The sequence below is a fragment of the Ursus americanus genome, chromosome 25, assembly GCF_024610735.1.
Source record: "Ursus americanus isolate L20-20 chromosome 25, mUrsAme1.1.p, whole genome shotgun sequence".
Lineage (NCBI taxonomy): Eukaryota > Metazoa > Chordata > Mammalia > Carnivora > Ursidae > Ursus > Ursus americanus.
In genome coordinates, this window is record NC_142151.1 from 42,081,627 (window position 1) to 42,103,890 (window position 22,264).

The 22,264-nt window shown below is 44.3% G+C and overlaps 2 protein-coding genes across 8 annotated transcripts in view; both read left to right on the forward strand.

Annotated features, from left to right (window-relative positions):
* The window catches only part of DIP2B (DIP2 acetate--CoA ligase B (putative)), a 213,236-nt gene extending 204,404 nt beyond the window's left edge, over window positions 1-8,832 (forward strand). For all 4 annotated transcript variants that reach the window (XM_045801065.2, XM_045801067.2, XM_045801066.2 and 1 more), the window contains 3 exons: window positions 888-1,065; window positions 2,960-3,083; window positions 4,740-8,832. In XM_045801065.2, the coding sequence (XP_045657021.1) occupies window positions 888-1,065; window positions 2,960-3,083; window positions 4,740-4,992 (555 nt within the window). In that variant the 3' untranslated portion in view covers window positions 4,993-8,832. The remainder of the gene's footprint in view (window positions 1-887; window positions 1,066-2,959; window positions 3,084-4,739) is intronic.
* Window positions 8,833-18,950: 10,118 nt separating this feature from the next.
* The window catches only part of ATF1 (activating transcription factor 1), a 75,527-nt gene continuing 72,213 nt past the window's right edge, over window positions 18,951-22,264 (forward strand). Inside the window, exon 1 of one of the 4 annotated variants that reach the window (XM_045801056.2) lies at window positions 18,951-19,214. The gene's annotated coding sequence lies outside the window, so the exon portion shown is untranslated. The remainder of the gene's footprint in view (window positions 19,215-22,264) is intronic. The other 3 variants (XM_045801061.2, XM_045801058.2, XM_045801063.2) reach the window with 3 other exon arrangements.

Consider the following 22,264-nt stretch of genomic DNA (forward strand, 5'->3'; position numbering starts at 1 on the left):
TTTTATTCTATTCTAAAATGTGTCCATCTTTGTGTTAGTATCAAGATATTTTTTAAAAGATTTTTTAAAAGACTTACTTTTTCTTCCCTCAAGTAGTTGAGGGGCACCGATGTTTCACCCCGTAGTTTACCAGGAGGAGCATTGCAGGTGCAGGAGCCAGATGACCTGTGCTCTGCCACTTCCCAGCCTCTAACTGCCGAGCAAGTTACTTACTTTCTCTGGGCCTAAGTTTTTTCATCCATAAATAATAATTGCACCCACCTAATTTCACCTAATGAAATTGTGCGACAGTTAACTACATTAATACCCGTATCTGTAATGCCCGTGGAACAGTGCCCGTCACATAATGAGTTCTCAATAAACACTAGTGTCATTACCAGTATTGGCTATTGCTGTGTTTACAGTGCGAATTCAGACACCCCGTAGCGTTTTCCTGAGGGCCTTAAATGCTAGCGCAGAAGCACAGAAATGATCCCCCGATGCATCCGCGGGCTCTGGAGGAGGCTGGGAAATGAGCCAGGGAGGCGCTGTAGCGTGGTGGTTGAGAGCATGGGCTCTGCAGCTCCGCAGGCGTGGGTGTGGGTCTCCTAGTTTCTGCATCGTAGATGAGTTACTTAACTCCTTGGTCTGTCATCTGTAAAGTGGGAATAACTAGGACAGAACTGTACTGTCGCCTGTGTCAGGACTGATGGGGATAAGGCATATAAAGCCCTTACCCCTCTGTCTAGCACGTGGGAAACACTTGGTAAATGTCAGCTGCCTTTATTGTTGTGATGTTGTTACTGTAACAATGAGAATTTAAAACAATACTAATCCGTCCAAAGAGACTTGCGTTGATATACTTCCGTCCCTGCTGAAATGTGACCAGTGCCCTTTTCTTGTTGTAGATTTGGGTGAACAGTCCCCACACAGCCAGTGGCTATTACACCATCTATGACAGTGAGACTCTTCAAGCTGATCATTTCAACACTCGCCTCAGCTTTGGAGATGCTGCCCAGACGCTCTGGGCTCGGACGGGGTACCTTGGTTTCGTCCGCCGGACTGAGCTCACAGCGGCCACCGGAGGTAGCTTCCTCACCAGCACGCCCCCCTTCAGCCTGCCTTTTCAGCCGGTAGCTCTGGCTCGCCTTCCTCAGCCTGCCTTTGTGTTGTCAAGTGTGTGTATTTAATTATTCCCTTCTGTGATTCTGGAACCCGTACGTGAATTTATATTCATTTGAAGCAAGATGCCCCATGAGGAGTACGTAGGATGCGGGTACCCAGGGTACCACGTCGGCATCTCTGAACTGTGGGTGAGCACAGCCGACAGTCACGGCAACGTGCCTGATGCCGACCGTGCCCCTGGCTGACTCCAGCCGCTGCACGAGCCCTAGGACAGCTGTTTCATCTTGTAGCTCTTCTACTCCTGCACCCCATTTTGGATTTAGGAGAAACAACCCTGATCCCTGAGAGCAGGGGATCGGTGTGGAGGAGCCCTCTTGCTGACGCGCTCTGTCCCTTCGGCATCTCACGTTCGATACGAGACTGGTTGGCAAGGCTCTGGTGTGAGCAGTCCCCGCATTACCCGCTGCTCGGTTGGCTGTCATGGCTTCACTGCCGCCTGCCGTCAGCTTTCCTTCCTCATGGCGTTAATCGCCGTGTTAAAATGCTCAACACAAACTGTATCATCACTTCAAGAACACATGCAAATAACTCCCTGGGCTTTAAAGGTCTGAATTAGAGCAAAGTCATTCCTCCTAAGCAGTTTACGTTGTTCCATAGTGACCAGCGTCCATAGTTTCTCCACGTTTCGAGGGGAGACAGGATAACGTACTGGGGAAGAGGGAGGTATTCCTCACCAGGTGCCCTGGTTTTGAAGCCTACCTCTGCCATTTGCTTTGTGACCTCGAGCGAGCACTGAGCCTCTCAGTTTCCTACCTGGACAGTGGCTTGTGGAAATGATGTGAGATTAACTACTGTGTTTCAGTCGTGTTTGTTATTCTAGTTTTTATGAGGTCTTCTTATATGGTGGGAATCTTCTAGACCTCCTCATCCTTCTCTCTCCAACAGCTTCTAGCACTTTGTTTTGCTCAGTGTTTCAGAAATTTACCCTTTCCTGAAAATATTGTACTCAGTAGACCTAGCAAAATCATCTCTTTCTTCAAAATGCAGTATCTATATAGACATAAAACAGGAATGTAGCTTTATGTATGTGGTGTGTGCCTGCACTTAAGACAAAAAAAATATTTCTGCCATGTTCTAGCTGGATTACAAGCCTATTGATAACCGGGACTAGTCTCTCCATATTCTGTAATCCTACTCCTTATATCTGGACCCCTTGCAGATGTCTAGGAATAACAACACATGCTCATTTCTTCTCCCTCTCAAATCCTCTCTCCCTGCTCCACCCCTCCCCCAGCTGTCATCTGGCTAATTCCTATTTATCCGTAAAAGCTCAGCCTGGTTTCGGCTTTTCCTTCTCTGAACCCTTGAGCTGAGCGCAGGGGGTGTCCTCTGCTCGCTTCACACACACCTCGTGCGCACGCGTAGCATGGGGCTTACCACGTCACAGTGGAGCACCTGTTGTGTGTCCGTCTCCCCCACTAGACGGTAAATGTCTTCAGAGTGGGAATCGTGTTTTGTCATCTTCCCAGCACTGGACACAATTCCTAGGACGTAGAAATAGTAATAATAGTAATCATCATTGCTAATTTTTTTTTAGCACTTACAGTGTACCAGGCATCATATTAACTCCCTTACTCGTATTATCTCATTTAATACAGCAGCCATTTAGTATTCTCCCTGTCTCACAGAGGGGAAGCAGGACTCAGAGACTTAAGTAATTGGCTCAAAGTCACACAGCTGGTGAGTGGTGGGGTCAAGTGACGTGGCAGGCAGTCTGCCCTGGCGCTCTTCACTCCAACATTGTATTGCGCTCATTATGTCCGATGAACCAGATTTCTCTTTTTCTTTGTGTCAGAGCGTCACGATGCATTATATGTGGTGGGAGCTCTGGACGAAACGCTGGAGCTGAGAGGCTTACGATACCACCCGATCGATATTGAGACCTCCGTGTCCCGGATCCACAGGAGCATTGCTGAATGGTAAATGGCCCAGCACGTGATCGTGTTCCCATCGCAGCTGTAGTGTCTGTTAAAATTGGTCTAAGTAGTCAGCCGTCTGTACCAAATACCCCCTACAGGCCTAGAACTTCAAGGGGAGTAAGCAGATAAATGGACTGATTCATTCTTGTCGTGGTGTGCCGTCTGCTGTGGCAGATGAGGCCGTGGAGACACTGAGACAGCCTCCATGGGACCCCTGTGGAGTCGAGTCCTCCCTACTGATAGATTCTTACCATCGGAAGAGCTCTAACTCATCATCTGTCTCTAGAAAGTCGGTGTAATATGGTGGAAAGGACCATGACTTTAAGTTCAAAAGACCCAACTTGAAGGCCCAGCTCTCTCTCCCATGTAGGCAGCTTTCCTCATGTAAAATATTTCCTCTGCTATTTCCTAATTATGGGGAGGATCAAATGGGAATGTGCTTTGCAAACTGTCAGATGGTAAGCAGATGAAAAAGGTCATTATTACCTCATCCAACTTGCCTCTCAGTGTAGGAATTCCTTCCACATTATCCCTGATAAAGGAACATCCAGCCTCACACTGACTAAAAATTCCTTAAAATTAAAACTCGATAGTTTTTACCCAGTGGCTTTCATTCTGGAGTCTTGACAATACAGAATCCACCCGGTTTCTTTTCTACATTTTTAATTCGGTATGTCCTTCCTTGGTGGTTGTTTTTTTCTTTTCTTTTGTTTTTTTAACCCATGCTAACTAGCCACAATTCTTTTGTGGTTGCTCATGCTTTCTAGATGCTTCTTTGTCAGCATCATCTCACTTTGGTCAGAGTCTCTCCCCAGACCCGAACAATGCCCATGAATTATACGAACAATACAGAGAAGTAGGGCGCCATGGTTATCCTCTAATTTTAGACCTTTGACTTTTAATGCATCCAAATATTGTGTACATTTTTTTAAATGATTGGAATCTGTTTTAAAGCTATTTAACACTTCATATCACAGGTCGGGCCATACCTTCTAACCCAGCAGTCCCACTCGATGTAAGGCAACTTTCTACCTTATGTCACCTTTATAGCCCGATGAGAGAGACACCTGTACGGGGCACTAAGTGCAGATGAGGAGAGGTGCACTCCCTTCCTGTTAGGTCTAAGAATATTACCTTTGTCAGAGCTCTTTGGTTGCAAATAACAGAAACTCTCCCCAAAAAAACAACGCAAAAGAAAAAGTTAATGAAAAGAATACCCGGCTACCTCAGAAGTTCCTAAGAGTCTCTGTGGATCTCAAGAAAGGTAGAAGCAAGGGATGGGAAGGGTCAGGAACCACTGTCCTCTCACTTTCTAGAGCCGTATGGGCACCACTTCGTTCTTTCTCTCATCCCTGATGAGCCATTCCCTGTGCCGCTCTGGACACCCGGCCACGCCAGAACTTTCACGTGTGCTTAGTTCACATGACCAGCCAACGACTCTCAACCCCCTTGCCACACCCCCGAGAGACTGTGGATGGCTCAGCTAATGAGCTGTGATCACAGGGCAAGGTCATTGCAGACATGGCTGCTGGCCTTCTGGTTGGGTCCGAGAGGGAAGGCAGTTGTCAGAGAAATTGCGATAAGTCTTGGGCAGATACTATGAAAGACGCCTGGTGAACGTAATGACGTGTTAACTGAATGTCATTGGAATTTCAGTGCCGTGTTCACGTGGACCAACTTGCTTGTGGTGGTTGTGGAACTGTGTGGCTCTGAACAGGAAGCCCTAGACCTGGTTCCTTTAGTGACAAACGTGGTCCTGGAAGAGCATTACCTCATCGTTGGCGTGGTGGTGGTGGTGGACCCGGGTGTCATCCCCATCAACTCGAGAGGAGAGAAGCAGAGGATGCACCTGCGTGACAGCTTCCTGGCGGACCAGTTAGACCCCATCTATGTGGCTTATAACATGTAACCAGCCTTGTGGGGCTCACAGGGGCCGTCCGGAGAAACCACAAGGACCAAAGACCGGTGACTAGGAGCGAGCTTTCAAATGGTGTGAAAGAAGCTGAGATGGTTACATTATATCCTTCATCTCATCCTGTGGGATTCTGCGATCACAGGACGCACAGGAAAGGGGAATCACGTGGTAGCAAATGAAAACAATGTTAACAGTCCATTAGTCATGAGCTTTGACATAGCGTGAGCAGCACGTTACTAAAGCAATTACATGCATGTTGCAGTTTTGTCATCTGTTGTATATACTTGTACTTTTCCCTAATGCTGTTTTAGAATTTTGTAAGGGAGTTTAATGAATTCACATGAAGGGGGTAGTCGGAGTTCTCCAGTTCCCCGCTCTGTACTGTATTCTGCCGTTTTCCCATAGCTGGACATTCTGCAGGTTTTGTTAACGTGGAACTACTCAGCTTATTTTCCGCTGACCCATAAGCAAATCAAATAACCCACTGAATATGAGAGTTACTTTATATATATAATTCTTGAGAGTAAAACATTTTGACCAGTGTTTTAAACGTGTAAATAAGAATACACACAATTCAGCTAGAAAATTGAAGAATTGGCGTGTATAGTAATGACAACTAAAGTAGAAACGTTTCTACTTTACGAGAATTTCAATATTCTCTTAATGCAGTGTAATTGAATAGGTAACTAAAAAGTGCAAACTGTTTGCAGGTTTCGCTGCACATTGTACTATGTCTCTGTTGGCTGATGTATTTTATAAACTAAAGCTGCCTATGTTTGTTTTTAAAGCTCGCATTCCCAGAATCAGCTTAAGCTTTTAAGAATTCAACCTGTTTCTACAAGCTGAAAATCTCAGTTTAAAAATCAAATGGTTATGAAAAGGCTAAGCTTCATTAGATCCCGCCCTATCCTAAGGAACCACAGTAACCCACGCTGGCCCCCAGTGTTGAAACTGTGTTTCAGATTTAGAGTGACTGCAGAAGAATTTAGGATTTCCTCTTTTTCCAGGCCCATTGTCAACCGCGTCTCCAGTTTACACATAGAGCTTCTCTTTTCGGAAAACTGAAGAGTGTCCTCTGTTCTTCCAGTTCATAAGGGCAGGGATTTTAGGAACAAGAATGACAGGCTGGGAAGGCAGTGGGATCAGCAGTCATGGGAAACCGTAAAGGCGACATAACTACAGATCTCGAAACTGACCGATTTGGGTTGCCAAAATAGCTAGGCTTATGCTGAAATAGGGGAAGTCTGATGTATGCAAGAAACTCTTTTGAAATAACTGTGGTGCCCAGGCCAAGTGGACTGAGCGTGGGACTGAGTTGGCCTCTGGCTCGGTTTCCTTTCTTTGGTCTGATACTTCATGTATTTGAATATAGTTGAATTTTATTATTTTTTTCTTACAGAAATATTTTTAAAAATTAAAAAAAAAGCTCCAAGTGAACAGAGTTAACTTGTTAAATCAGAATGGTTCTCTTTGACCCACTCTGGTCTATCGTGTAAATATTTATTTAGACTATTTTAATAATACATATTATTTACCCCACTGTAACATCATGTAAACTAAATATGTTTTTAAACAATTTTTAAGACTTGTAATTACCCTGAAAATAAGGTTTATAATGCAAAGCCCAGACCCTTCGTCACTCTCGGGGGCTGCCCTACAGTCCCGTGGCTCCAAGCCACTTTCTTGCCTCCCTTTTACACAAGCCTCTTTTCCTCCCAGTTTTTTCTCCGCTGAGGCCAGACCTCAAGACATTTTCCAGTTCCAGATCTCTTTTTTGACATTTTGGATGAAATTAATTTACACATGATGGAAGAGGTTCTAAGATGTACAGGAAAAAAAAGCACTTACATTGGGGCAAGAAATTCCAGTGACTAGCTATGGTTCAGTTTGCAGAAAAAACAGCCTGCTTATTTGGAAAGTAATTTTCATAATCCACGAGTTCTAAGAAAAAAAATATAGGCAGAGTCTTACCCTGTGGGTTACTTTGAAAATTCTTACTACACAAGTTAGGGTGTCTGCTAGAAATATAATGTGAGCCACATCGGTCATTTTAAATTTTCTAGTAACCACATTTTAAAAAGTAAAAAGAAACCAGTGAAATTGACTTTAATATCTTTCATTTAACCCAGTATATAAAAAATACTGTAATTTCCACGTGAAATCAATATGAAAAGTGACTGAGATATTTTCTCTTCTTTTTTTTCATATTAAGTCTTTGAAATCCAGTGTGTATTAAGCACATTTCAATTCGGACTACCCACGTTTCAAGTTTTCAGTAGCCGCATGTGGCTAGTGGCTACAACATTGGGCAGAGGTGATCTGTGTTCATTCTTTTAAACCAGATACGCCATTAATCTCAGAGTGTGGTCAACTCCCAGTTACTTAGGGTTTGATTATCTGGGTTTGTAGTTCCTCAGGCCTCTGATTTATCCTTAGCTTTTGCTTTCTACCTTGCGGCTGCTTTATTGATCTTTCGCATATTCCCCAAAGCCAAAATATACTAGTGGAAGAAAGAAAGCTGCGCTGTGTCTTTGGGAACTTCTCAGTAACTGTGGTAAGGGATCCTCTGGAAGGGGAAGAGAGTCCAGTCGTTAGCCTAGGGGTGCTTGAGGGGTCATCTGTAGTTTTAATGCCTAGTCTGTTACAGACTTGGATAAGAAAGCTTTCTCTTGATGACACAGCCCTCTTGCCCTTTCCACATTAAGTAGAACCTTCGTGGTAGAATGGGCTCTTAGGACAGACCCAAAAGGCCATTACCGATAGAAACAGCCTAGCCAAAACTCTGGAACACATTCTGTCTGGGTTTTTATTTTATGCCTGTGAAAAAGACGACGAGATTAATAGCAAGCCCCCATTTCAGTTAAGAGAAATCCATTCATCTAACAGCTTTCGAAACTCTTTCTGCCTCTCAGCAGAAGTAATTGAGGTGGATCAGGAAGGGGCTGCCTCAGGAAAATTCCTAAGCCCAAGGGATTCTTAGAGCTGCACAAACGTCACCTCCTGCATCAGCGCGACCCTGGGAATGACCGGCACGCTAAGGGGCGTCGGTGTGAACCCACGCTAAGGGGCGTCGGTGTGAACCCACAGCCTTTATTTAACGTGCTGCCTCAGAAAGGGGGCCCGGTCTAGACCACCGCCACCATCAAGTCCTTCCCTCACGAAGTCGTGCTGCCTCAGGCTGTTTAGGGACCATTGCCTGTCTGTTGGTAACACAAGTGTGTCTCCTTTCTGTCGTCCCTGGGCAGTGCTTGCTTAATGCTTTTGTTGAATCAGCAAAGGGCCTGAGGCCTTAGGTTTTTTGGTTAAGGTCTCTGCCCCAGGCATGGTGCTCAATATCTTGGCCAAATAAATTACTTTCCTTGAATATCCAGCGATCTTTTAGACTGAAGCAATGAGGAGTTATCACCTCACCCTCAGACTCCAACACGACCTATGCCTTAGTGTTGTTTTTGTTGTCTGCTTTGATGTAAAAGCAAGAGTGTTTGGAGCAAGAAGCTGCAGTACTCCAAATACACAATAGGCCTTTTCTCTATCATTCATACAACATTTCTGGTCTAGGTGTATGTAGACGGGCCATGTTATTTGTCCACAGGGAGAGAGTGTAAAGATCTAAGAATAATTTTTTAGTCCTAAATGATGTTTTGTTTACTTTCTGTCAAGATATTTACCAGTGTCAAATTCAAACTATAGTACCGTGTAATTATGTATAAAGTTTTTTTATTTATTTGAAATTAGACTAGATACATTTTTAAATTTAACATCTGGCTGGACAGTGTTCTATTAACTCATTGAATGTGTTTCCTTTGTCTTGTGTTAATAAATATTGATGCCTGATTGTGTTTAATGCTTCACACATTGGCAGGATTGATCAATTGGAACTGATAAATTGTAAATTTAACTTAGGATGGTAAGACCTAAAGATAGATCGAGTGGTCTAAGGAAAATGAACACAGAGATCCAAAGTTTCAGTAAATCAGTGCTGTGACAGGAAGGCAAGTCAAGGGACACAAGTGGGTCGTTTTGAAAACTAAGAAGGCTTTGTCAGGAACAATTAAAGTTTCGTTTTCCTCCTACCCAAGCGGCATGTGGTAGTTTTAAACTATGGATCATAAATTTTATTTTTCTTCTAATCTGTGATTGGACTGGATTTCAGCCTTCACCAAAGTGATGTCGTTTGCTCTTCATGTCTTGGTTTCAAGAAACTTGATGGGAGCGCATCCATTTGTGCGTGTTCCCCAGCGCTGGTCCTCGAACTAGTAATGTCCAACCTATTTAGGCAGCTGAGAACATTTTTTTTCACCTAAAATACGTTTATTGGTGTCTTGTAATTTTGCAGCAAGCTTGAATTGTAAGTGAAATGGATGATTTTCTATATGCAATTTGAAAATTCATTCAAGAAAGAGAATCTGAATTTTACCAAACCCACAAGGAAGAGAATCCCATTTCACACATACAAGAAAAAGCCACCCAACTCCTCTTGATACCAGAATCCGACTACGGCAGTTTCTATTTAAATAAAGCAATCTCACCTGTGAAAGATGCAAATTATAAATAAAACCTAGCTGTTTTAGTTGCTGTGTAATACACCACCCCAATTTAGTGGCATAAAACAAAGCCATAGAAACACATTCTGGGCACCATGAACTGGACAAAGCACAGCAGGAATGACATCTCTACTCCAAAATGTCTGCCCTTGGCTGCAAAAACTCCATTGTCTGGGGGTGATTTGAACAGCCTGGGGCTGGAACCATCTAGGCGTCTTTACTCACACATCTGAAGCCCAGGCTTAGGTAACAAGGCCTAGGCTCAGCTGGGACTATTGATTGACCAAAGCACTTCAGTGTAGCCTCTCCTAATAGCGTGGGCTTCTTGGAACATGTGGCCGGGTTCTCAAAAGAAACCTCAGGAGAAAGAGCATGTTAGGCTGTGAACGTCTCATCCACTCTTGGAGGCCATACACCACTTTGGTTGCATTCTACTGCTCAGCCCAGATTCGAGGGAGATGACTCTATGTCTTGATGAAAGAGAGGCAAAGTCGGATTGTGAAACAGCATATGGGATGGGAGAGACTTTGTGGGTATATGTGGAGATACTGCGCTGGAAAATACAGTCTTCCACACTAGCAAAGCAAACCCAGTAATGTGTAAGAAATAACAGATGAGGTTCAAAGAGGGTCAGAACAAGGATAGTTCAGTATTAGAAAAATCTATTTATATAAGGAATTTCATCAACAGCTTAAAGGTGAAAACCATACGGTCATCTCAAAAGATTCAGGAAAAACAAGATAAACCTTGACACTGACTAATAAAATTCAACAAGCAAGGAAGAAAGACTTCTGGAACTGATAGAACATGTATCAAAAGCCTACAGTAAAAAAGAAAACAACGGCACTTGAGAAGCACTCCCACGAAAGTCAAAACGACGACGAGGATGCTCACTTTCTACTCAGCGCTGCATTGAGATTACAGCCAGCACGTCAGGGAGAAAAATGAGCCGTGTGAATGGGATACAAAGGAACAGAAACATCTGGTAAGGGTATGCTAGTCTGTGTGGAAAATACTAGCAAATCTACAACTGTATAAACAAATAGGCATTTATAAGATTGCTGAATACATAATAAACAAAAATAGTACAAGCCTCTAGTTTGTGATAATGGTGGAATAACCTGGTCAGATTAATCCTCCCAGAGATAGAATTTTTTAGATTTGAACAATATCTTTCTATCTATCTATCTATCTATATATATATATATTTTTTTTTTTTTTACCTATTTGAAGGCACTGGAAAATGACCCACAGAAGACAGAAATTGGAGAGTACTTTTGAAAGATGAAATGCAATAGGCGACATTTGTGTGTTTGTGATTTTTTTGGTCTGAGGACATCACCATAATTCCAAGCAGCTTGAGTGATAACCACTGCCTACTGGCTTAAGGTATGAAAGGACAGGGTTCCATGTTGGCAGGGGAGTCAGAGGATAGTTAGGTGGGAAATCTATGAAGGGAGAGAGCCCCAGAAGGTGTAAGTCCTCAAATCTGCATATAGAACGTGTCAAAATCTTTGGGGGCTAAACTAAATTATATGGAGGAAAACCCAGAGTTCCTGGTGGAGGCAAAAAAAGCAGCTGGAAAATGAAAGAGTTGAGCAGAAATTTCAGCCATTGTCTACGACAGAGGAAAAAGACCAGAAATTAAGTCCTCTCAAATTAACTGCCTTCTGAAATAAAAAAAATCACTCTGTAAAGTAATATAATTCATTCTAGTAATAACACTACTAGAAATGTGAAGAAACAGAAAAATATCTTTACTCAGGGAAAAGATAGCAACTGTAAGATCACTCCGATGTGCAATTAGCAGTCAAGAGCCTTAAATCAGTTATTACGAATACACTGAGACTTAAAGGGAAATGTACAAATGGATGATAAGGAATTCCTAGATAAGGAATCTAGCAGAGAAACAGAAACTGTGAAAAAAGAAAGAAGAAGAATGGGAATTCCAGAGTTGGAAACTACAATAATTGAGATGGAAATTCAAGGACTTAATGAGCTGAACAGCAGACTAAAGATAGCATAATAAAGAATAAGCAAACTTGAAGATAGATCAGTGGATTATCTAATCCGAAGAACAGAGGGAAAAAAAGACTGGAGGAAAAAAATAAAGCCTCAGAGTCCTGTGGGAAAATACCAAGTGGTCTAACATATCTGCAATTGCAGTTCCACAAAGATGAGGGGGAGAATGGGACATAAAAAATACTTGAAGAATTCCTGGCAAAAGCTCCCCAAATTTGGAAAGCCATAAATGTATAGACTGAGGAGGCTCAAGAAACTCCAAGCAGTATAAAGAAAACCACACGTAGGGGCGCTTGGCTGGCCCACTTGGTGAAGCATCCAACTCTTCATTTCGGCTCAGGTCATGATCTCAGGGTCATGACACTGAGTTCCACATGGGGCTCCACGCTCAGCATGAAGTCTGCTTGTCCGTCTCCCTCTGCTCCCCCCACTCAAATAAATAAATAAAATCTTTACAAATAAAAAAAAATTAAAAGAAAAGAAAACCACATGTAGGCATAATCATGGGCAAACTGCTAAACTCCAATAAAGCAAAAAGTCTTCAAAGAAGCCAAGTAAAAGTAACACATTACATATTGGAGAAAAATGACACAAATGATAACCACTTTTTCTTTAGAAATAATGGAAGCCAGAACAATTGTTCTGAACACAGGACAATATATTTAGAGTGCTGGGAGGAGGGAAAAATCTGTCAACTCAGAGTTCGATATCCAGCAAAAGTCTTCAAGCATGAAGGTGACTCCTCAATCTGATAAAGATCATCAATGAATAACTCACCGCTTACACAACACTTTATAGTAAAAACTGAATGCTTTCTCTCTAAGGTTGGGAACAATGCAAGAAAGCTGTTCTCACCACTTTTATTCAACATTATGCTGGAGGTTCTATTGAGAGCACATAGGGGAAAATGGCCCCCAGATTGGAGAGGAAGAATTAAAGCTACCTCTAGGCACAGATGCGATGACTTGTATATACAAAATCCTACACGCGAACTGTTAAACGAGTTCAACAAGGTTGCAGAATACAAGATCAATACAAAAGTATCTATTTTATTTCTATTTTCTAGCAATGAACATTCCAAAAATGAAATTTAAACCCAATTCTATTTAACATAGCATCAAAAGGAATAAAATACTTCATAAATTTAATGAAAGTGCCAACTAACATACTGAAAACTACAAAATCATTGAAAGAAAGAAGATTTAAAATGGAAAGTCAGGGCGCCTGGGTGGCTCAGCGAGCTAGGCATCTGCCTTCAGCTCAGGTCATGATCCCAGGGAGTCCCGCATCAGGCTCCCTGCTCTGCCCCTCCTCCCACTCGTTCTCTCAATCTCTCTCTCTCTCAAGTAAAATAAAATCTTTCAAATGGAAAGTCATCTCCATGTTCATGGATTGGAAAATTTAATATTGTTAGGATGGCAATACTCTCCACATTGACCTACAGATTCAATACAATCTTTCTCAAAATCCCAGATGCCTATTTTGCAGAAGTGGATAAACTGATCCTAAAATGCATATGGAAATGCAAGGAATTCAGAAAAGTCAAAACAATCTTGAAAAAGAACAAAGTTGGAGTACTCACACTTCCATATTTCAAAACCTACTACAAAGCTATGGTACCGGCGTAATGATAGACTATATCAGTCAGTGGAATAGAACTGAAAGCCCATAAATGGAGAAACCTCTGACACTGCTCCCAACCCAGCCAAATAATGAATCAATAACGATAATAATATTCATCTCGGGGGGGGGGGGTATGGGGAAATTAGTGCCACCCGTAAGGATGTCAGGATTCAGAGGTAATGGTCCCTGTTTAAGCTCTATTTAACACACCAGTCTAGTTCTACAGAAACTCGTGGGTCCTCGAGGATGGCAGGATACCAGTGTCAGCTTAACCAACTAGTAGCTCAGTTGTAGCTGTTGCACCTGATCTGGTATCTTCGCTAGATCAGATTAATATGGTCTTAGGTACGTGGTATGCAGCCATTGCCTTGACAAATGCGTCCTTTTCTATTCCAGTCCGTTCTCATCACTAGATAAAAAAATCTGTAACTATGCACAGTGATGGATGTTAACTATTGCCACTTACTAGGAGGATCATTTTGTAATACATACATATATCAAAGCATGTTGTACATCTGAAATATATAACTTTATATGTCAATTATATCTCGATTTTTTAAAAGTTTTTAAAAAAGAGAATCAGAAGTATTTCACATTCACACTGAAGGGTTAAGAATATACATTGATAGTTTTGTCCCAGAGCCGTGTTACATCACTCTGATGAGACAGAAGGAACAAGAACTAGTACACTGAAGGTCTGGTAAGCTGCGTGCAATCCAGAGGATGGGAAATGAACTCGGAAGTGTCAGAGGTCTAGCAAGCAGCTTTGCTGACGTATCTCCTGACATAAAAAAACAAATTACTGAGGCATCTGGCTGGCTCAGTAAGTTAGAGCATGCGACTCTTGATCTCTGGGTCGTAAGTTCAAGCCCCACGTTAGGCATAGCTTACTTAAGCAATGACAAGTTAACGCATCTTACATCCTTTTTCTCCAAGAAGGAAACAAAGTCCTTAGTAGGCCTTTTCAGGTTGTGAAGACAACACATTCCATCCCTGGTAATACTGCACTGCACAATAAACCAGGTGGCAGCTTTAAGTAAGGTTTGGAGTCATATGATACGGCAGACCCATGGTGGTGGAGGTGATAGTTGTGGGGGGAAAAAAAAACCCAGCGTGAAGTTTATGGCAAGAGCCAGTGGAAGAATCTCAATGCAAGCTGTTAAAATTCTGGAGAAAGAACCTGTGAGTTGTAGCAGAGAATTATATGCCTTTTGAAAAGCAGCTTCTCGTATGCCACTGGGCCACAATGGAGATGGAAAACTTGACCAGGGGACACCCAGTGACCATGCATCTGGAACTTTCCATCACTGGCTGGGTTGTGTCAGACACACTGTCATAAAGTCAGATGGGCCCAGTACCAATCCATCATAAGATGGAAATGTTACACCTGGGATCAAGCCTAAGCAGGATCAGCGCAATCTGCATGAGCAGGGCCCCAGAAACCCATGTTGCACACTACAGTTGCACCAGTGTTCTTCACTCGGCTCATACCCATGGCCGTAATGGAGCATGGGGGAAACGTCCTGCTGAAGTAGGTGGAAAAAGCCCAACTTCGGTATATGCGTGGGCTATGGTTTGGGTCTCTGAGTGGGTTCTGGCCATTCTGTTTCAAGGGAAATCTTCCCAACAGGCAGATATTAAAATGACCACCCATTCTGTGCAACAAGCAGCTCAAAGTGAGAATATCAATGGACTCCTGGGCAGTGGCAAACAGCCTAACCAGTTGGTCAGTGTCTTGAAAGGAAAAAGCCTGGAAGACTGGATATAACAAGGTCCGGAGTAGAGGTATATGGATAGATATAGGGTAGGGAGAACAAAGTCTGAAGATCTTTGCTTCACAGGTCCATGCCCACTATTAGGCATTCACCATGGGAGAGACATTGAACATCCATATAAACAAAATGACTTGACTGGTTGGTGTCAGCAGCCGCTGAGCATCTCAGAATTGGCACAATGCGTACATGTATGGAGTAGCCATGGTGGCTGAGATGGAGACTATGTTAGGGCCCAGCAGTATGGACTTCCATTTACCAAGGCTTTTTTAGCTATTGCTATCTCCGAATCTTCCATGAAACACTGACACAAACCAATACTGAACTCCCAACGTGACACTATTTCTTAAGGAGACTAAGTGGCCACTGATAGTTGACAACACTGGGCTTCTTCCATCCTAGAAGGGCCAGTAATTTGTTTTCACGTGAATAGATTTATGGTTTTGGTGTAAGGATTTGACTCTCCTGCCATCAGAGCACCACTCAGTGTCACTACCTGGGGGCTTATAAAGGTACATGACACCTGCAGGCTGCTCTGACCAACATAAAGAAGGTTCCTCCAGTAAGCTGAATTTTAGTTCCAAGCTGTCTTGCTACAACTCTTTAATAGTAATCTTGAAGGTAAATAATTTGTTTGCTTATACAATCCAACCACACAACAGAACCAACACTTACTCATTATAGGGTTTTCCTAGTGGCACCAGCTAGGAGGCTACCACAATATACAATGCAAGAAGTAATGACAGCTGGGACTAAGGTGATGGGGTACAGAGAAGGGGAGGTAGTCACAAGGAAATTATTTCTCCTGTATCCAGGTGTAATAGGCAGGACTCTAGAAATAACATCAACCCAAGTAAGCTAGCTTAAATAGAAAAGTGCTATTCATTTCAAGGACAAAGGATGGCTTGTGGAACCTAAGGGCTGTGGCAGGCAGCTGCATCTCAGGTTCCAAAACTACGGGCTAGAAAGCCACTGGTTTGCTTTCTCAGCTCATCTGCATTGTTCACAGATGGAAGAGGCTCATTACAAAGCTCCTAAGCTTTAGGTCCATTTACCTAGAGAAAGACCAATTTTTGGTCAAAGATTAATGTCCGTAGGGAAGACTGGTGGCCAGCTTGGGTCAGGGGCCCACTGTTGGTAAGATTGGTTTGACTGTGAGAAGGTTCCATAAGAGTAAGAGGGATAGTTGTCCACTACTCCCAGGGCCCACAGACGAGAGTTTTATATGTTCAATTCAAGCATAGTTAACATGAAACAGCAAGCCGTTTCAGAGCTGAGTTATCTGAAATAGTACGGTTGTGTTTCATACAGCCCACGCGGGAATTTAGTAACTGTCTTTGGTTAGGTTGTCCTGTGTTTCACCTGGAGTATTGAAAAAGAACAAAACAAACAAAAAGAAACAAAAACAATGAAGCCTATTTAGACCATAAAGCCTGCATCTATTAGCTTGAAATAATTTCTGCCTTTTGAGAGGTGGACTGTTCCACTGTTTCATGGCTCTCAAGTCCTCCACTCCAGCTCAGTCCTTTTGTTAAACCGTGAGGCTTCCCGGGGTATGTGGCCACTTAATGGTTTTTAGCTAAGCTTCCAGTGGTCACACTGCAGTATTTTCCATATTAATATCCAACATTTAGTGCTTACTGTGTGCCAGGAGTGGCTCTAACTTTACATCTATTAAACTCGTTCAATCCACAAAACTTTATGGGATAGGTAGTATTATTAAACCCATTTCCTCACACTGTCTCTCCCTCTCAACTAGAAAACAGCGCACCAGATGAGCCAAAGAGGTACCACCACTGGTTTGACCAGTTTATTTTAAACAATTACCTTTGGCTTTTGAAAGTTAGGTTATATTATTTCACTTTATTTCCTCACTTCTGAAGTCAAAGACCCGTCCATCTGGTTTATAAACTCTTACTATTCGCGGGGCACCTGGGTGGCACAGCGGTTAAGCGCCTGCCTTTGGCTCAGGGCGTGATCCCGGCGTTATGGGATTGAGCCCCACATCAGGCTCCTCTGCTATGAGCCTGCTTCTTCCTCTCCCACTCCCCCTGCTTGTGTTCCCTCTCTCGCTGGCTGTCTCTATCTCTGTCAAATAAATAAAATCTTTAAAAAAATAAATAAATAAACTCTTACTATTCAGACAGAACTGTGTCATAACCAAGACTTCTTTTTTTCTCCTACAGTTATTCCTCAAGGTTCAGAAAGAGTGGTAGGTACGGCAGGTGACACTTCCATGAGAAACAGGTAGGGCAGAAATATTTGTGAGGGGCCGTGTTGCTCAGCGTAGTATCTGATTTAAGCTTAAGATGCTTTAAAGGTGAAGAGGAACTGAAGAGGAAGCAGTAGGTGCAGTTTGAAGGTTTCAGTAAAATTTAGTTTCTTTTAATGATAACATTTTTCAATCCCCCACCCCTCTTTTACTGATCAATACTTGTTAAGCATTCTGAGTTCCAAGGAAGAAACAACCAAACACACACACACACACACACACACACACACACACACACACACACAGAGTAAACTTACAGCCAGCCTTCCAGACATTAATATTCTGGATGCCAGAATGATTGATACTGGGTTTTGTTAATCAGGAAAGGCCGATGTCTGAGAACCTCTTCCTCACTCCTTACCTTTATAGGACACTTTGCTTTCCTATGGTATATGACATTTTGATTCTTTAAATGATTCTGGAACACGGCTTGAGTATTATACTCTTCCCAATTTTGATAACAAGAAAAGCTTAGAGAGGTTTGTGTAATTTGCCTAATCAAAAATCGAAAATAAAGGCAGTCACCTGTTGTAGGTTTTAATAGTCAACGATGTTTCCTGAATGAATGGCATTAGCTAAGCGTTAGTGAGCTTTTTGGAGCCTGGCAGAGTTAACTCTTGAGCTTTGAATCACATTATCTGACCTTAAACGTCAAGATTTTATTTATTTATTTTAGAGAGACAGAGGTTGTGACAGACACAGCGAGAGAGCACCAGCGGGGAGGAGAGGGCGTAGCAGGGAGCCCGACGCAGCAGGACTCCACCCCAGGGCGCTGGGACCGAGACCTCAGCCCAAAGCAGAGGCTTAATCAACTGAGCCACCCAGGCCGTAAAGGTCAAAACCCGGAAGGGCTCCAGCCACAAAATCAGTTTTCTACATTGGAGACCTCAAACTAGTAAAACTCCAGAAAAATCCTGGAACTTATTTTGACAAGAGCACACTAAAGGTTTATCATTTTTTATTTGTTACCATTATAAAGCCATAAAATATTTTGCAAAGAAATGGATACAGAAAAAAAATTCAGAATGCATAATCCCTTTTCCAGAAAGTATCTTTAGAAGTTTTTGCAATGTATTAAAACGACAGCGTATAACCTCTTATTTTACCACGCTCCACTGTAACAGCTGAGGTCAACTTGTTTCGGAGTGACACCCTCGGTGGAGCTCAAAACTCCGTTCCGGCACCGTGTGTGTGTGGGAAATCAGCCTTCGGGAAAAATCCTTTCACGTGGGCTAAAGATTGCAACTCAACGCAATTTCATGGGCTTACAAACAGGCTGAGTAAACTAGGAGACGATGAGGGCAAGCCTCCACGCTTGTCACTTCTCTCTACGAGGTCCGGACAGGTGAGGCGGGCGTCGAAGCCAGGGACAATTCTGGGTCTGATCACCCAAACCAGAGCAAGCAGGAGCTGAGCTGAGAGCGACGCCACTAGCCGACGAAAAGCGCCTCACACCGAGCGGCCTCCTGACACCACCAGGCCAGCCAGGGCCTCCGAACACAGACGTGTCGGAGGAGCGCGGGCAGAGCTCCCGAGGCGAAAAGTGACCACAGGTAACCTTCACGACCGACCCTCGCCGGAGTGACCACCTCGGGAGACACACCTGGCGGTCCGACGAAACCCGGCACAAGATGGCGGCACGTCACGTGAGCAACGTGGTGACGCAGGACGGCGGCCCGCACGGAGGGACCGCCTTAACCTCACCCCCCACGCTCACTTACTCAGTTTTGCCCCCCTCTCCTCCCCCGCCCCCGGCCTGGTGTAGATCATGCCGCCAGTGGCGGCCCTGACTGCCGAGGAAACGGTAGCCTAGGACAGTTGGCTGTTAAGTGACACTGATTCTCCCCGCTCCGCCTGACCCCTGAGACAGAGGCACGGCCCCCGCCGCGTGAGGGGGTGGGGAAGTGGGTAGAGAATTCGGATCCACCTGGGAGGGGGGAGTGGAAGTTCCCGCCCCGGACAGCGGCGAGGCGGCAGCCACAGGTAAGCAGGGGGCGGGGGTGGGACGTGTTCCTGTGTCCCCGGGCAGAGGGAGGGCGCGGGGACTCGGCGCCGGCGAGGACGCCAAGTCGAGTCTCGCGCCGGGTGGGGGGGGTCGCGCGCGGCGGCCACGGTGGGGGAGGGGCGCGGAGGGCGCGCGGCGGAAGGGGGAGGGGCTGCCTGCTGTCCCCGGGCCGAGCGCCCTTCCGGTTCTCGCGCCTGGCCCGGCTGTTCCCCCTCAGTTGTCGGTCTCCCCTGCCTCCCACCCCCCCAACCAAAATAAAACCGGAGACCTCCCGCCGGGGGTGGCTTTCGCCTCTGAAGCGGCCCCTCTGCGGCCCAAGGCGAGCGCCCTCCGTCGAAGGTCTCGAGATTGGCGGGGAGGGCGGGGCGGGGAGGGCAGAGTGGCCTTGGCCTCCGCGCGTTTTCCGCCCAGCTGCCCGAGACCGGTTATGTCCGCCAGGGAGCCCACAGAGCACACCGGGCGTGCGAGGCCCCGGCTGGCGGTGGAGGGCAGAAACAGCTCTTACCCGCAGGGAGCTTGCAGTCCAGTGGGGAGGTAGACAGTAGTGACACAGAGGCACGCAACAGTAATGGAAAGGTGTAGCTGATGGGCGAGGAAGGAGAGTGTGGGATAATAGAAGCTCTGTTTATGTCTGGACAGAGGATCAAGCCGAGGAAACTCTTTGGTTTTCTCTCGTATCATGAAACTAAGCATGGTAGTTCCCAGCATCAGCTACACGTTGGAGCGTGCAGCTTAATCTGCTTTAAAATCATTGTAGATGTTAAATAATGTTGATTTTGTTAGCTTTTGAGGAGCTGTGGGCTGATATGGGTTTCCTCAGCTATCAGGGCCTTCTGTGAAGCCTTTCCTTAAGAGAAATGGCCTAAAGCGAAGAAGCAGTTACCATTAATTTAAATGGAAAATGTTTTCAGTGTTCTCAGACCCCCAAAATAATCTCTCAGGCTTTTCTGATTCCTTAGGACACATCTTACTAACAAAATAAATTGAGATAAAGCCCCGATGCTCACAGACGCAGTTCAAAGCTGTGGAGACTTGGTGCTGAGATGCTAAGTGTAGTTCTGGGGGAGGGAGCTTGCCAGGCCGCTCTTGCTGCTGTGGTCCGGGCTGCCTCGGTGATGGCTGGCTCTGAAACAAACGCAGAATGCTATTTTCACTTTTTTCTTTTTTTCCTGAAAGCAAAAATCCTCTTGATTTCTTTCGGTTAGTGAAATCAGGTACTAGTGTAGGTTTTTCGTAAAAGTGAAGTGATGTAACACGAGTTTTCTAGAAGTGGGGGATACCTGTAGTATTCATTGGGAGTACCCTTCTGAGGCTTTTCAGCACAGATTTGGCAACCGTCTTTGTCAAACTGGCCTGGTTTGTGATAGTATGCTGTGTTTGTTTGTGTTTGCAAAATGCATTTTATCTCAAGGATTTTGTTACCAACAGAGATAAGCAGTTTTATTAAAATGCTGTTTTTCCTGTATATTTTATAATATGCGTGTTCCTCGGTGTCCCAACTAGAATCAGGACAGTTGTCCTAACACTGACCGTGTTAGTTCTGTTATCCCTTAAGGTTAGGTTTGGTCTGTGCTGCATCTGTACAGTACCACTCTATCACCAGTAGGTGGTAGTCCCGTCTAAAAATGCTTTTTCTTCACCTATCCTACTTAATTACAATGAATTTCCATCTCTAAAGTAGGATTTTTTTTTGTGCCTGTGTTGTCTTGATTCTCAAGCCGAGTTGAAGTAATTGTCTAAATGTATTTCTTTTTTTTTTTTTTTAAGATTTGATTTATTTATCTGACAGAGATAGAGACAGCCAGCGAGAGAGGGAACACAAGCAGGGGGAGTGGGAGAGGAAGAAGCAGGATCATAGCGGAGGAGCCTGATGTGGGGCTCGATCCCATAACGCCGGGATCACGCCCTGAGCCGAAGGCAGACACTTAACCGCTGTGCCACCCAGGCGCCCCTAAACGTATTTCTTTAACCATTATTTCTGTCTGTAGCTAGCTAGACAAACGCTACTAAACACGTTGATTTATTCACCATTAATGTGCAAGGTATTAGTGCTATATTGGGAACAGGATATGGCCTTTGACTCCCTAGAGCTTGCATTCTGATGGCAAGACAGAAACAGGCCGTTGCAGTACTGGGATGAGTGCCATGAGAAGAGGGGGTAGCATGTGCTGTGGGGATACAGCCAGAGCTTCTCGGCCAGTCTGAGGGAGTCATGAAAGACTGCTTGGGAGAACAAATAACTGAAAGGAATAGGCCACATGAAGAGAAGAGGGGAGTAGTGTTTCTGGCAGAGGGAGTGGCATATGTGAAAGTCCGAAGGTGAGAGAAAGCAAGGTAGGCACATAGGAAGATCTGAAAGAAATTCAGCATGACGAATAGGAACAATTTTGAGGGGAGATCATGAGTTCAGTTGTGGAAATGTCGAGCGGGAGACTCCATGCCCTCAAGCTTATCATAGGTCAATATTCTCTATAGGTGAGGAAACCGAGACCTTCATTCATCAAATGAGAATACTAACTGTATTTGTTGATGTTTATTGTTTACGGCATGCATGGGGGTCTCTGTTGGGCACAGAGCATACATTCATATGATACAGGCCCTGTCCTTAGGCACCTTAAGACTGGGAGAAACACCACCCACCTGCCCCCCCCGGCAAAAAAAAAAGACTGGGGGAAACAGACATGCCAGTAAACACAGTTCAGTGTTCAGTGACCTCATTAGAAATATATGCAGGGCACGGTCAAAGTAGGAAGGAAGAAAGAACCTGGGGCAGTTGGGAACTTAAGGTTTGGGATGAAACTAGAAAAGAGTAGGAGTTTGCCAGATGGACAAGTTAGCAATGTTAGAGGAAGAGGGGCAGTGTGGAATTAAAACAAAACAAAACAAAACAAAAACCATGGATTTTGAGTTAAAATAGTTCTGGCTTCAGGTCTTGTATTCACATCTTACTGTGAGTTCCGTAGTAAATGACAATTTCCTTGAGGCTCAATCTACACATCTCTAAAATAGGGAATCCAGGAAATGATAC